Genomic DNA, 12,881 nt, shown 5'->3' on the forward strand with positions numbered 1-12,881 from the left:
TTTCTGCTGCGCTCAGTTGGGCTGGGGGTGGCTGGCACTGGAGGGCAGAGCGAAGTCCTGTCTTTCCTCCAGCATCTCTTTTCCAGCCGCAACCCACAGAGGTGCCATTCGCTACAAGGTGGGGCGGGTTGCCTTCTGCTGCGGAGACTCTACATGCTGGCCCTTCTCTTGAGCAGAGCAGGCTGCCCGTTCCAGCAGAGCCCCTGCCAGCCAAGCAGAGAGCCCAGGGGCATGATTGGGGTGTTTCTGGAAGCGCTGTCTCCGTGTCACACGTTTGTCCTTTCTTCTTCCCACAGGAGTTCCTGACGTGTTCAGGCAAAACATGAGCAACCGCGTCTCCTTCATAAACCGGGCCAATGCCAATGGGTAAGTTGAGCCCACTGGCCTGGGGCCTGCCCCTGGCTAGCAGGCAGTGTGCTGCTGCTGCTGCATTCTGTTTTCCCAACCCTTCTCCTCCCCACACGCACGCTCGGACTCAGCCGCTGCCCCAGCAGGATGAGGGGAGAGAGGGAAGGCAAGTGGCTGCTTCTGAAGCTCCAGCGTGTGTCTGGGAGCAGGCCAGCTGCAAGTCCAGTAAGGGAGAACACGGCCCCTCCTGTCTTTCCCCATGACTCCAGCCTCTGCTGGCTGCTGAGTTCACATGGTAGCTCGTCAAGAGCCGGATTTCACCTGAGAATTCTGGTACAGAACCCGCAGGCTTACACTGCATCATGGGAACGCGCAGCCTTCTGGCCTGGGGAGTCTGGCTCCTTACGCTGCAGTATAAACATGCAATAACCCAGCCTGCCAGGCTCCCACTGCATGAGAACCTGACATGCTCTGGCCTCCCTCAGCATGCTGAACTGCTTTCAAAATGCTCATTCCCTCACATCTGGCTCTGAGCTGTGCTATGCAGGTTATCCACAGAGGCATCTCTGGCATATAAATAGTTCCTTTGGCAGCACAATCCCAACCAGGGAGGAAGCCCCAGCTTGAAACCACGGCAGAGCTTGTGGAGTGCGAGAGGCCAGGGCTGGGGAAGAGGATGGGCAAGAAATGCGTATGCCACCCCCTCTCCTTGCGCAGTAGCCTGAGCCTCTGAGCCAGCTGGCTAAGGGGGTCAGGCTCTGGCTCAGCTGTTTCCTGTTTGATGCCTGGCTAATGCAGCTGTTCTCTATGGACGGTGACATTAAAAAGGGCCCTGGAGCATCATGTGTATTATGGCTGCACGACCCTGTAGCAGATTGGCTTGGATTATAAAATAAAACACCAGTTAGAGCAGGAAGTGAAGAAGGAATCTGGATCCAGTTGAAACTTCAGGGGCCTGTTAGGGAGGAAGAAAGCAGCTGCCAGTTTTGGCATTTGGGTAAGATGGCAGCATGGCGTGAGCACCCCTGCCCTTCCCTGCATGCCACACGCAGCTACCAAGCACCGGTTTCTGATGTCCTTCCCCAGGCTGAGCAGCACCTTACACCTGGGGTAGCCTCACTAATTTCAGTGGACCTGCACAAGGACAAGCGGCTGCGCTGTGGGTGTAAGGGTGTCAGACTCCGGCCCATTGACTGCAGTGCGACTCCAGTCCGGTCAGTCGGGAAAGGAGCTGGTTTGTGAGGAACGTGTCCCTTTGGTTGAGCAGCTCCAAGCGAAGCTGGGCCTGGGGTCGGGGCAGTTCTGAGTTAGGTCGGTCCCGAGCTCCCCTGGGTGGGGGACTTCCCGCACATCACCGCCCTGCTTTTGGGGGCCTCTGCGTAGGGTGACTGTATTTCCCAAAGGGGAAACTGGACAGTGCGTGGGGCTGGCCCAAGCCGCTCACCCAAGCCCTGGCCCTCCTCTCCCCGCGGGGCTGTTGTCGCTGCTTGCCCGAGCTCTGCCTGCCTGCCTGCCTTCCCCGCCCCTCGCGAGGCTGGGGCTGGTGTCACTGCTCGCTCGAGCCTGCCTCTCCCCCAATCCCTGTCTCTCCCCCTGCATGGGGCTGCCAAGAGGAAATGGGACAAATGCCCACGCTTGCCAAAGAAGTCTGGACGGTTGAGACAGAGCTTAAAAAAGGGACCGTTCCGACCAAAACGGGACGTATGGTCTCCCTACCTCTGCTTGTTCACCCCAACTCTCCCCCCACGAGCGGGAGAGGGGCGAGGCCCAGACCTGCAGCTGTAGTGACACCACACATCACCCAGGGAAGGAACACGCCCTGCAGCAACGTTGGAACTCCGGTGAATTTACTGACCTACCCTTGGAGTTCCCGGCCTTCTGCCCTGCCCTTAATGCTGTCACTCAGGTTTCCTGTTACTGTAATTAATATCCTTTTATGGCTGCTCTTTAAAGCGTATCTTATCTGCCTCTATTTAAATATCTGTTTCTTTGTTGATATCAATCCCTGTATAACTCTGCCAGCTGGCATCACCGGACACACGTTTGCATTGTCTTACTACTCTCATTCATTAGCTGTATCACAGGAGTGAGCGGAGGCACCAGCCCAGCCAACGCGCTAGCTGCTGCTCAGACACGTAGTGAAAGAGTCTCTGCCCCACGGAGCCTGTGCGCTCAGTGGCATTAAGGAACCGCGGGGTCCCTGTGGTTCCGTGGCTGATCTAAGCCCTGCTCGCTTGCAGTCAGCTGGAGTTTTACGCTCCATCTGGTGGGGAGAGTGCTGCACTTGTTTAACCGGGAGCTCACGACTGTTCTTTCTAGGGCAACACCTCGCCAGCCACATTTATACACCGAGGCCCAAAGGACAAAATATGAGCGGAGCAAAGTTTACCAGAAGATCCAGCAGTTCAAGCGTTTCATCGAGAATTACAGGCGTCACATTGCCTGCGTGGTTCTGTTCTCTGCCATCACTGCCGGCGTGTTTGCGGAGAGAGCATATTGTGAGTATTGTAGAGCGTCCCCTGCTGATGGGGCAGTCCAGAATGCCACCATCCAGGGAGGAGAGAAGCTGGAACGTGTCCTTCTGGGGGGTGCGTCAGGAGCAGGGCTCTGCGTGCTAGGCCAGCCTGATGGGGTGATGGGTTGGGAAAGTGAGGGGAGTCCATGAACCAGTTACACACTCACACCCTGACATCAGAACGACAAGGAGAATGGAGGTCCCCTGCCAGACTCTAGTGAGACTTGTCCCTGTCGCCCGCAGTGCAAAGGGGCCTGGCTCTGGCCATAAGCAGCCGGCATGGCATTCTTTCCCCTGCCATAAAGCTAGCAGAGCTAGTTCCTGTACCTGCCACCCCCACCTTGGCATGGAGGGGCATGCCAGGGGCAGATAGGGTGCATGGCAGAGCCCCCTCCACTATGCCAGTCCTCCCCTGGCATGGCGTTCCACTGGTATCCCATACAGCGGGGGTGTAAGTTCAGACAGGCCCCAGGCTGCTCTGCATTATGGGAGGGCTCAGGATGGAACTGGCACAGCCTGGCCCTCGGAATCAGAGAGCCATAACCAGCCTCCCGCTAGCCCACCCCTGCATTCCTGCTGCCCCTACCTTTGGAGAAATGAGCTGGTTTCTTGCCCCTCTGTTAAGGAGACAGAGAGGGAGTGAGCTCCTCCCACGCTCTCTTGTGCTCGCCCTGTGTGTAACCGCCCTGCCTCGTTTTGTCCCCAGACTATGCATTTGCATCGCCAGCAACAGGAATTGCAGACACCACCTACGTGGGCATCGTCATCTCCCGGGGGGCAGCAGCCAGCATCTCCTTCATGTACTCCTACATCCTGCTCACCATGTGCCGCAACCTCATCACCTTCCTGCGCGAAACCTTCCTCAACCGCTACATCCCCTTTGACGCCGCCGTGGACTTCCATCGCTGGCTCGCTATGGCGGCCCTGATCTTTTCAAGTGAGTTGGCTACATGGGGGCAGGGGTGGAATCCCCCTGGCCCTGATACTGACAGGGAATGGACATCCCCCAAAGCCAGCCGCTGTGTATCCTGCACAGCCAGAGTCGGACACGGGCCGTGCCGTTCGGGACTGACCAGCCCCCTAGACACAGACAGAGATACGAGAGCAAAAATTGCGGTCCCCACTGTATTGCAAAGCACTCATTGGTTGTCTAGCTCCAGCCGTGTGTTTGGGTCTCTCAAGCACAGCTATATGATGGTGCATGACCATGTATCTGCTGTCTCTGTGTCCTGCAGTTCTCCACACCGGGGGCCATGTAGTGAATGTCTATATCTTCTCGGTCAGCCCACTCAGCATTCTGTCCTGCCTCTTCTCCAACGTCTTCATGGATGATGGGTGAGTGTGTTTTGGAGGCCTTGCCCTGGGCAAAGCACAACTGTTTGAGGAGCAGCTAGGTAAGACCATGGATGGAGGACAGTACGATGCAGAAGGCTTGAGAGATCTCGTCCAACCTGCCTGGGAGGTGATATCCTTGGGGAGACTGCAGTCTGCGGATGGCCACCATCCCCAAATGGCAATGTTAGAGGCCATTTGTGGAGTGGAAAGCCAGTGGGTGTTTGGTTTGTTCTGTGGAGAAGTTTGTGATCGGATGTCAGAGGGTTAAGTCACCTCTTTCTTCTCTAGGTCACAGCTGCCCCAGAAGTACTACTGGTGGTTCTTCGAGACCATCCCAGGTAAGGATGACCATCCGTGCATGCCAGGCATTCGGGGGGAGGGGGAGTGTCTGCATAGCTCCCCCACCCACCGCCCCGGTGGTTCCAAGTGAGGGGTGGCTCTCTGCTTGGCACAGGCTATCCCGGTAACCCCTTGCCCCTCGTTCCTCAACCCTCTTTCTGGCAGGCATGACCGGGGTGCTGCTGCTGGTGATTCTGGCAGTGATGTACGTGTTCGCCTCCCACCACTTCCGGCGCATCAGCTTCCGGGGGTTCTGGATCACGCACCACCTCTACGTGCTGCTCTACATCATGGTACGTGGATTGGGGTCCTGCGGCCCGGCTTCACTCTGCACTAATCCTAGCTGTTGGGCACGAGGCCTGTTTTGTCCCTGGTGCAGTGTGTTCCTCACAGCTGTTAGCAAGGAGCTGGAGGGATGTACAGGGAGTGGATGGGCTTCCCAACCAGTCTGACACCTCCGCAGATCCTGTGGGGGTGAGCACAGTGTGCAAACCTATACTCGATAGGTGTGAGTTCCTATTATCCTCCACTCACTGCAGGACCAGAGCCAGGCGGCAGAAGGGCTGCTGAGCAGATGGGAGGTGAATGTTTTGCGGACTAGTGAGGACTTGGAAGAATGAATGTCATTGGTAGCATAGAGAATATGCTTCAGTACAGGAGAGAGGTGCCAATCCACTCAGCACCCAGAGATTGTAGCATGGCACCATGAGCCACCAGGCTGCCCTGGTTAGAAAGCACGTGCAGGTGCTGGAACCTTGCAAACAGAGAGAGTGCACATGTGGCAGGCAGTGGGTCCTAGTGGGTAGAGCATGGGCCTGGGACTCAAGAAACCTGGGTTCTAGTCTGCACTCAGCCACTGGCCTGCTGGGTGACCTTTGGCAAGTCACCTCCCTGCTCCATGTCTGTTTCCCCATCTGTAGAACGAGGCTGCAAAGAAGTAGGGATGATTATTGTCATAGCTAACAGCTGCTCAGGGCTCCTCTACCCTAGCCTTACTGCCCACTGGGTAGCTCTGCCATCGTGCCCCTCCATTTGGGGCATGTTAACATCGAGCAGTTTCCTGTGCTGAGTACTGCAATCATGGGTGTGCTTGGCACTGTGTTCCCAGGTCGTTATCCATGGCAGCTACGGCCTGGTCCAGCAGCCCCGCTTCCACATCTATTTCATCATCCCAGCTCTCATCTACGGGGCAGATAAGCTGATCAGCCTGAGCAGGAAGAAGGTGGAGATGAGTGTGCTGAAAGCTGAGCTCCTCCCTTCAGGTACATTGTGGACGGCTCCCCGGGGGGTGCTAGCGTGTCAGGCAGCCTGCATGACCCTTTGCATGCATGGGGGGTATATCCAGCTTTCTCAGAGATCTGGAGCCTTGGAGCTCTTAGTGTTCCTGGTTAGCCACCTCTGGCTGGCAGGGGCAGGCCTGTGCTGCCTTGACCCAGGCCTGTGTCCCTGGGTAGGTCCCTGCTGAAGTCTGAGGCCGTCGGACACGGCAGTGGCGCTGGAATGTACGGCACCACGCTGCTGCTGGAACAGGAGAGCCGGCTGCGCCCTGACATTGGTGCACCTTCTAAGCGCTGCGAATGTGGTGACTCGCTGCCCCTCCCAGCGCCCCTGGCTGGCAGGGGAGGGCGTTACACCTGCCTCACGGGGTGGGAGCTGAGCCCCAGATACCTGCCTGACTAGGATCAAAGCTACCAATGGGAAAGGCTTGCTAGAAAAGGAGAAACCAGGCCAAATCACCTATTAGAAACCTCCATCTCCTGGTCCCTGTTGGAGACCAAACCGTGCCCAGCGACAGGAGCAGACACAGGCTCACAAGGCTGCCAGGAGCCTTCCTCTGGCATCGCCCTCCAGGCAGCCTGCTCGGCTGCCCTGCCCCTGGGGGCTAAGCTCTTCTCTGCTGGGAGCGCCACACCACTTTTCACCGCCACCCAGCCGGACTCTCCCTGCACCCAGTCTCAGCCCTCCCCTGCTGTCCCGGTCCCGCCCGGGGCCTGGCGGCATGGTGAGCGTTGGAGCATCTGTTCTGTGCATGTGCAGCACCCACCCAGGAAGGAGCCATGTGCAGCACCCACCCAGGAAGGAGCCATGTGCAGCTCCCACCCAGGAAGGAGCCATGTGCAGCACCCACCCAGGAAGGAGCCATGTGCAGCTCCCACCCAGGAAGGAGCCATGTGCAGCACCCACCCAGGAAGGAGCCATGTGCAGCACCCACCCAGGAAGGAGCCATGTGCAGCAGCCCCACGGCTCAGACCAGTGGGAAGTTGATTTTACAGAGCAGGCAGCTGTTCTCTTAAGAAAGATGCTAAGGAAACCTTTGCCTTTCTCTTAGGTGTTACTTATCTCAAGTTCCAGCGGCCGCAGGATTTTGAGTACAAGTCCGGGCAGTGGGTGCGAATTGCCTGCCTGTCGCTGGGGACAAATGAATACCACCCCTTCACCCTGACCTCTGCACCCCATGAGGACGCGCTGAGCCTACATATCCGAGCTGCAGGCCCCTGGACCACCCGGCTGCGGGAGCTGTACTCCCCTGAGACTGTGGCTGAAATCGGCAGATATCCCAAGGTACAGCCAGGCGTTTCCTCCCCTGTGAGTCTGGGGATGGGCGAAAAAGCCACATCTCTGGAGAGTGGAGTCCTCTGAGCACTATAGAGCCCCAGCACTCGCTGTCTGGGTGCGGGGGAGGGGAGAGCTCAGGCTCCTGAGATCTAAGCCACGATTCTTTGGAGCCACAAGTCCCTCTCCTGGCTGGCTGGCTGGCTGACCCAGTCCTTCATCCTACCCCGGCCGGTGCATTGGTTTCTATTACCACTGGCTGTGTGTGGGATGGTCCAAGGAAACGTAGCCAGCCTGGCTTCTGTCTGCCCCAAGTGGGCATCAGAGATCTCTGGGCACTGCTTGTAAAATGTCCTTTTCCTTCACCCTGGGGTGCTCTGCTACCTGGGTCTGCTCCCTGAGACAGCAGTGCGGGCAGGGCAGCGTTGCTAACTGCTGGCTCCTTTCCAGCTCTATCTGGACGGGCCGTTCGGTGAGGGCCACCAGGAGTGGAACAAGTTTGAAGTCTCTGTGCTGGTGGGAGGAGGCATCGGGGTGACTCCTTTTGCCTCCATCCTCAAAGACCTGGTCTTCAAGTCCTCGGTCAGCTCCAAGATGCCGTGCAAGAAGGTGAGAGCCCACAGAGTGCGAGGGACTCCCTGGGCCCCTCCTCTCACTGCCCTGGTTACATGGGACGAACCTCCGACAACGACAGCTCTCAGACAGCTGCAGCGCGATGTCCCCTGGCCCTGCGCATGTCTCTGGGACCCAAGCCATTCCCTCGGAGGCTCTGAAACGCTCACTGACCAGCACCGTGAGGTCTGCCCAGCACTCTCAGTGCGCCCCCTCTGGGCTGCCACCTATCACCTCCCTTAGTGCAGAAATTTTACATTTCATGGCCGATCCCAGTGGGACCAGCTATGGAGGGTCCCCACGGTGGGGCCAGCTGTGGGGACCTGGGGAACGGGGGCTGGCTGCAGGGGATTCCCTGGAGTGGGGGCTTGCTGCAGGAAACCCACCGGAGTGGGGGCTGGCTTGGGGTCACTAGGGCCCTGTTGGTGAGCCGCTCTCTGTGTGCTCTCAGATCTATTTCATCTGGGTGACACGGACCCAGCGGCAGTTCGAGTGGCTGGCTGACATCATCCGCGAGGTGGAGGAGAACGACCAGCACGACCTGGTGTCTGTGCACATCTACATCACCCAGCTGGCTGAGAAGTTCGACCTGCGCACCACCATGCTGGTGAGTGCCCTGCACCAGGGCTGCTGCTCTGTGCCACGGGGAGGTCTGGATATGGGAAAGGGCAGGGCCAATTTCACCTCTGCCAAGGCTGGGCTGGGGGCACAACCCAACTGAGAGAGAGCACAAGGTGATTAACCATTGCCCCAGTGCCACTCTGGGCTGGGCGCCCCTCCTCTGTGGTGGGGCAGCCCCCCCCGTGCCATGTCCCTGAGTCCAGTGCTGTGTCCCTGCCCCCCGTGCCGTGTCCCTGGTCCCAGTGCTGCTGCGCGCTGGTTCGGCCCCTCTGGGCCACGTTAGAGCAGAGAGGCCCTGCCCCTGCCCTCTCCCCTCCCTGACCCATGGCGCCTTTCTCCTTTCAGTACATCTGCGAGCGGCACTTCCAGAAGGTGCTGAACCGGAGCCTGTTCACAGGGCTGCGCTCCATCACGCACTTCGGGCGGCCCCCCTTCGTGCCCTTCTTCAAGTCCCTGCAGGAGGTGCATCCCCAGGTCAGTGCCGGCTGGTCCTCGCCCCCACCGATCTCTGCCAAGCAAGGGGTGTAGGAGCTGGCAGCTGAGCAGCGTGCCAGGGGGCACCCGGGGAACCCTGTGTTCAGCACTGGGAGCTCCAGAGGGCCAGGAGGAAACATTCCCAAATAGCCAAAGGGTGGGGCTGGGCCGGTGATTGCCCTGAAGCCGGTGATTGCCTCCCAAGAGGGGGAGAGGTGTCTGCCAGTCCCACCTACAGGGAAAATGGCAGCCTCACGCCAGCTGGCCCGGGCTGATCCTGCCACTGGCCCATGGTCCCTCCTGACCATTCCTGTCGGGCGGACCCCAGTCTTGGCACCAAAGGGCTACAAAAGTCTCTGAGCCCTGCCCCTGCAAAGCAAGAGCCCAAAGCCTTTGGAACACAGGCTTGGCAGCCTGGCACCCAGCCAGTAATCCCCAAAGCGCCTGGGGCTGATGGAGGCCAGCTGGCTGGACGTGAGTTTGCACTGTGCCATGGGAGTGAAAGACCAACACGGTCGAGGGCTGCACGCACAGTGTCCTCTCGCCTTGGGGCAGAGACCGTGCACACCCCCTCGCTGGGAAGGTACCGACAAACTCGGCCACGCTCACAGCAGAGCCATGAAAATGCCTGGGGAGGGATTGATGGGTGAGGGAGGCTGAGAAGAGCCAGCTCTGCCGTGCTCTGCAAAGGGAGACGAGCCACCGCCTGCATGTGTGCGAACACGGGGCGGGATGTCGGAAGCCCGACTAGAAGCAGTGGGATGAAATTAACTGATGTGTCTTGTGGCTGACCAGCAGAAAGGCGGAGGGATGTGCCCAGCTCGGGGAGCCCCATTGCTTGGGGATTGTGAAAACTAGGCAAAAACAGTAGCAAATGCCCCGAAGGGAACAGTCCCGCCCTGAGGGGGATGGGACCTGGTACTGCCCAGTGCACCGCTGATGGGAGAGGGCGTGGCTGCAGTGAGCCTCCTGGCGCTGCCAGCGGCTGAAACTCCAGCTGGGGTGTTTGAGACGCTCCAGGAAAGAGGCTCATTGTGAACAGAGAAACAAACGCGGCTTTTGTTTCCCCCATCCCGCCGGGGAGGTCGCGGCTGTTCCTAAAGGGAGGTCTCCTTGGGGGGCGTTCATGCAAGGTGCAGGCCAAGCAGGTACAAGTGCACTGGGCTGACGGCGGTGTGGCCTGAGGGCAGAGCCTGCCCTTAGCATGTGTGCACAGGGGTTCAGTTCCTGGACTCAAACCAGGGAGGTGTGAGCTAGGTGGCCCCAGCATCCCGTGCACAGCAGGTGTAGAACCACCCACCCCTCCTGCTGGTGGGAGGAAACCAGACCTGGCACTTGAGGGCAGCAGGGTGAACTGCTCTGAGCTTCTGGCAGAACTGAGACTGCTGGTGTGATGAGCCAGGCCAGTGCAGGGGGCTGGCTGGGGGAGCCCCTTGCTCTCCACGGCTCTGTTACTTGACGCCCCTGCCTTTTTCCTGCGTCCCCAGGTGTGGAAGATCGGCGTGTTCAGCTGCGGCCCCCCGGGGATGACCAAGAATGTGGAGCAAGCCTGTCAGCAGATCAACAAACTGGACCAGACCTACTTTGTGCATCACTATGAGAACTTCTAACCCCCCCGCCCCCACAGACACACAGCCCTGTCCCGGCGTGAGCGCTGTTCCCTGGGTTGCCGTGGGGCCAGCTGCTCTGTGAACTAGGCGCTTCCAGAGTCCTGGGAAAGGTTCCCTGCCACTTTTCAGACGGGAGCTGCTGGGTGTCCATGGCACATCCCCCACACAGCCTCACGGAGATGCCCTCCTGGAGCCGCACTGTCCCAGGAGGGAATTGCAAGGGGGCTGGGGATCTGCGCGGCATTGGCAGCAGGTTCCTGGAAATCACTGCCCAGCGCGGAGCGGCTTGGCCTGTGATTTATGGAAACCCCAGCGGCAGCATAGCCAGCCAGCCAACGCTGCTCTCCCATCCTGTGGGGACGCACCAGGTCCTGGCATGAGTGTCTTGCACCGTTCCGTTAAGGCTTCCTTTTGTGTGAGTCTGACCTTAGGAACCGATGAAAAGGGGCTTTGATTGGGACTGTGTCAGCCTCTGTACTAGCATCCGGCAGCTCCTTGCTGTGTCACGGAGGCCCTGAAACAAGGGGCTTCTGTTCCAGGGTAGCATCACTGGAATGCAGTCCTCCTGGATTTCTGACCTACTTTCCTGTGGCCAGCTCCCCGGAGCAGGTGTGTGCGTGCGTGAGAGAGAGAGAGACCTCCGCCACTCAGCTGTGCTCCAGAGCAGTGGCTGGAATTTTACAGCGAGACACTGGCATTAAGCAACTGAAATGCAAATCTTACCGAACGTAAAGACTTCAGATAAAAGAGCCCTTGGGCGCAGTCCTGTCCCACTGATTTTAATGGCAAAGCTGCCATTGACTTCACTAGGGCCAGAGTTCTAGGTTGCACTCAAACAACAATCCAATGCGGAGAAATTGACTCTCTGTGACCCCAAGCAGCTCTGCGGGTGGGCAGGCAGAGGGAGAGGAAGCAGAACGCCTGGGAGGACTTGGGGCAATGTGTTTTTGGGGGTGTCATGTGGCCCTCGCCTGCCCCAGCACAGCCCTCAGAGGAGCTCAGCACCAGCATTTTCATGTCCAGGGATTGTGGCCCGCAGCAGTGTGGTGTGCTAGGGTGTGTGGAAAGGGGAAACCAGCAGACCCACACCAGATTGCTTTGGGCAAGGAGGGTGTCTGCACAACTCCAGCTGAAGAGGAATCTTCAGCTAAGGGACCTTAGGAGGCTTTTCAGCTTGGCAGACAGCAGTACAAAGAGCACCGGGATGCTTGCAAGTAAATCCAGGACAGAGCTGGTTGCTGGGGCCCCCTGAAAGGGCTTCTGGGTGGGCCTGAGCCATTGGAATAGAGTGAAAAGGGGGTTTGTTCCACGGGGCTGGCGTGGAATGTAAGTGGTGCCTAGAGCTTGTGCTGTGCTCCTGCAGGGACGAACGGTTCTCCTCTCTGCTAATGACCGTAGCCATCCGCATAACACAGCCCGTTTCCTGCTCCTACGAGGGCTGAGTTGCCATTTGCTTTCCCATTCAAACCCATTTCCACCATTTGCCCAGCTCTCGCCTGCTCGCACTACAACACAGAGATATGTGGCTCCCTTGTTTGGCCACTCAGGTGAGCATTGTATTGGAGCAAGTGCCTGCATTAAAGCAGTGCTTGCTGGCTGCTACCAAAATAAACTATTCATTCATTGCACTTGCTGCTGCTTTTAAAGTCCGACCCATTTTGTCTGTGTTTGGTCCCTTTATGTATTTAATGGCTACGCCCATAACTCTTATTTTTGTTGGCATATCACCAAAAAGCCCGGTGTAATTTGCTAGCTGACTATTCACGCCTCTTGTAAGAAAGGCAATAATGATTACTGCAAACTGTCCCAGTATTAAAATACCCTTTTTGTGAATTGTAAATGTTAAGCTTCATGTTTCAGAACCATAGCTGGAAAGTGAAATCATTAATCTAGATGAGCTGTGAATGTGTAAATTCAAATGACTGATTTTAAGGCATTTCCAAAATAAAACTGGTTAAATATGGATTCTCTTGTCTTTGGTAATTATTGGGGTTTGTCATTTGATATGTAGCAATAATCCCTTCTTATCGGGGGTCACCAAATGAAATTAATAGGTAGCAGGTTTAAAACACACAAAAGGAAGTATTTCTTCACACAATGCACAGTCAACCTGTGGAACTCCTTGCCAGAGGATGTTGTGAAGGCCAAAACTATAACAAGATTCAAAAATGATCTAGATACATTCATGGAGGATAGGTCTATCAATGGCTATTAGCCAGGATGCATAGGGATGGTGTCCCTGGCCTCTGTTTGCCAGAAGCTGGGAATGGGCGATGGGATGGGTCACTTGATGATTACCTGTTCTGTTCATTCCCTCTGGGCACCTGGCATTGGCCACCGTCGGTAGACAGGATACTGGGCTGAATGGACCTTTGGTCTGACCCAGTATGGCCATTCTTATGTTCTTATCAAGAAGCTGCGTTTGGTCCCTCCGCTTTGGTCAATGCAAAGGAAGCAGCCGATGGCGCAGCTCC

At 57.4% G+C, this 12,881-nt stretch overlaps 1 protein-coding gene across 2 annotated transcripts in view; it reads left to right on the plus strand.

Annotated features, from left to right (window-relative positions):
- The window catches only part of LOC123344727 (dual oxidase 2-like), a 44,190-nt gene extending 31,824 nt beyond the window's left edge, over positions 1–12,366 (plus strand). For both annotated transcript variants that reach the window (XM_044981194.1, XM_044981195.1), the window contains exons 22-33: positions 297–366; positions 2,668–2,846; positions 3,570–3,800; positions 4,099–4,198; positions 4,487–4,536; positions 4,703–4,830; positions 5,646–5,799; positions 6,867–7,099; positions 7,541–7,699; positions 8,154–8,309; positions 8,669–8,797; positions 10,285–12,366. In XM_044981194.1, coding sequence (XP_044837129.1) covers positions 297–366; positions 2,668–2,846; positions 3,570–3,800; positions 4,099–4,198; positions 4,487–4,536; positions 4,703–4,830; positions 5,646–5,799; positions 6,867–7,099; positions 7,541–7,699; positions 8,154–8,309; positions 8,669–8,797; positions 10,285–10,407 — 1,712 coding nt within the window. In that variant the 3' untranslated portion in view covers positions 10,408–12,366. The remainder of the gene's footprint in view (positions 1–296; positions 367–2,667; positions 2,847–3,569; positions 3,801–4,098; positions 4,199–4,486; positions 4,537–4,702; positions 4,831–5,645; positions 5,800–6,866; positions 7,100–7,540; positions 7,700–8,153; positions 8,310–8,668; positions 8,798–10,284) is intronic.
- Positions 12,367–12,881: the final 515 nt, after the last annotated feature.

This window comes from Mauremys mutica, chromosome 11 (assembly GCF_020497125.1).
Source record: "Mauremys mutica isolate MM-2020 ecotype Southern chromosome 11, ASM2049712v1, whole genome shotgun sequence".
Lineage (NCBI taxonomy): Eukaryota > Metazoa > Chordata > Testudines > Geoemydidae > Mauremys > Mauremys mutica.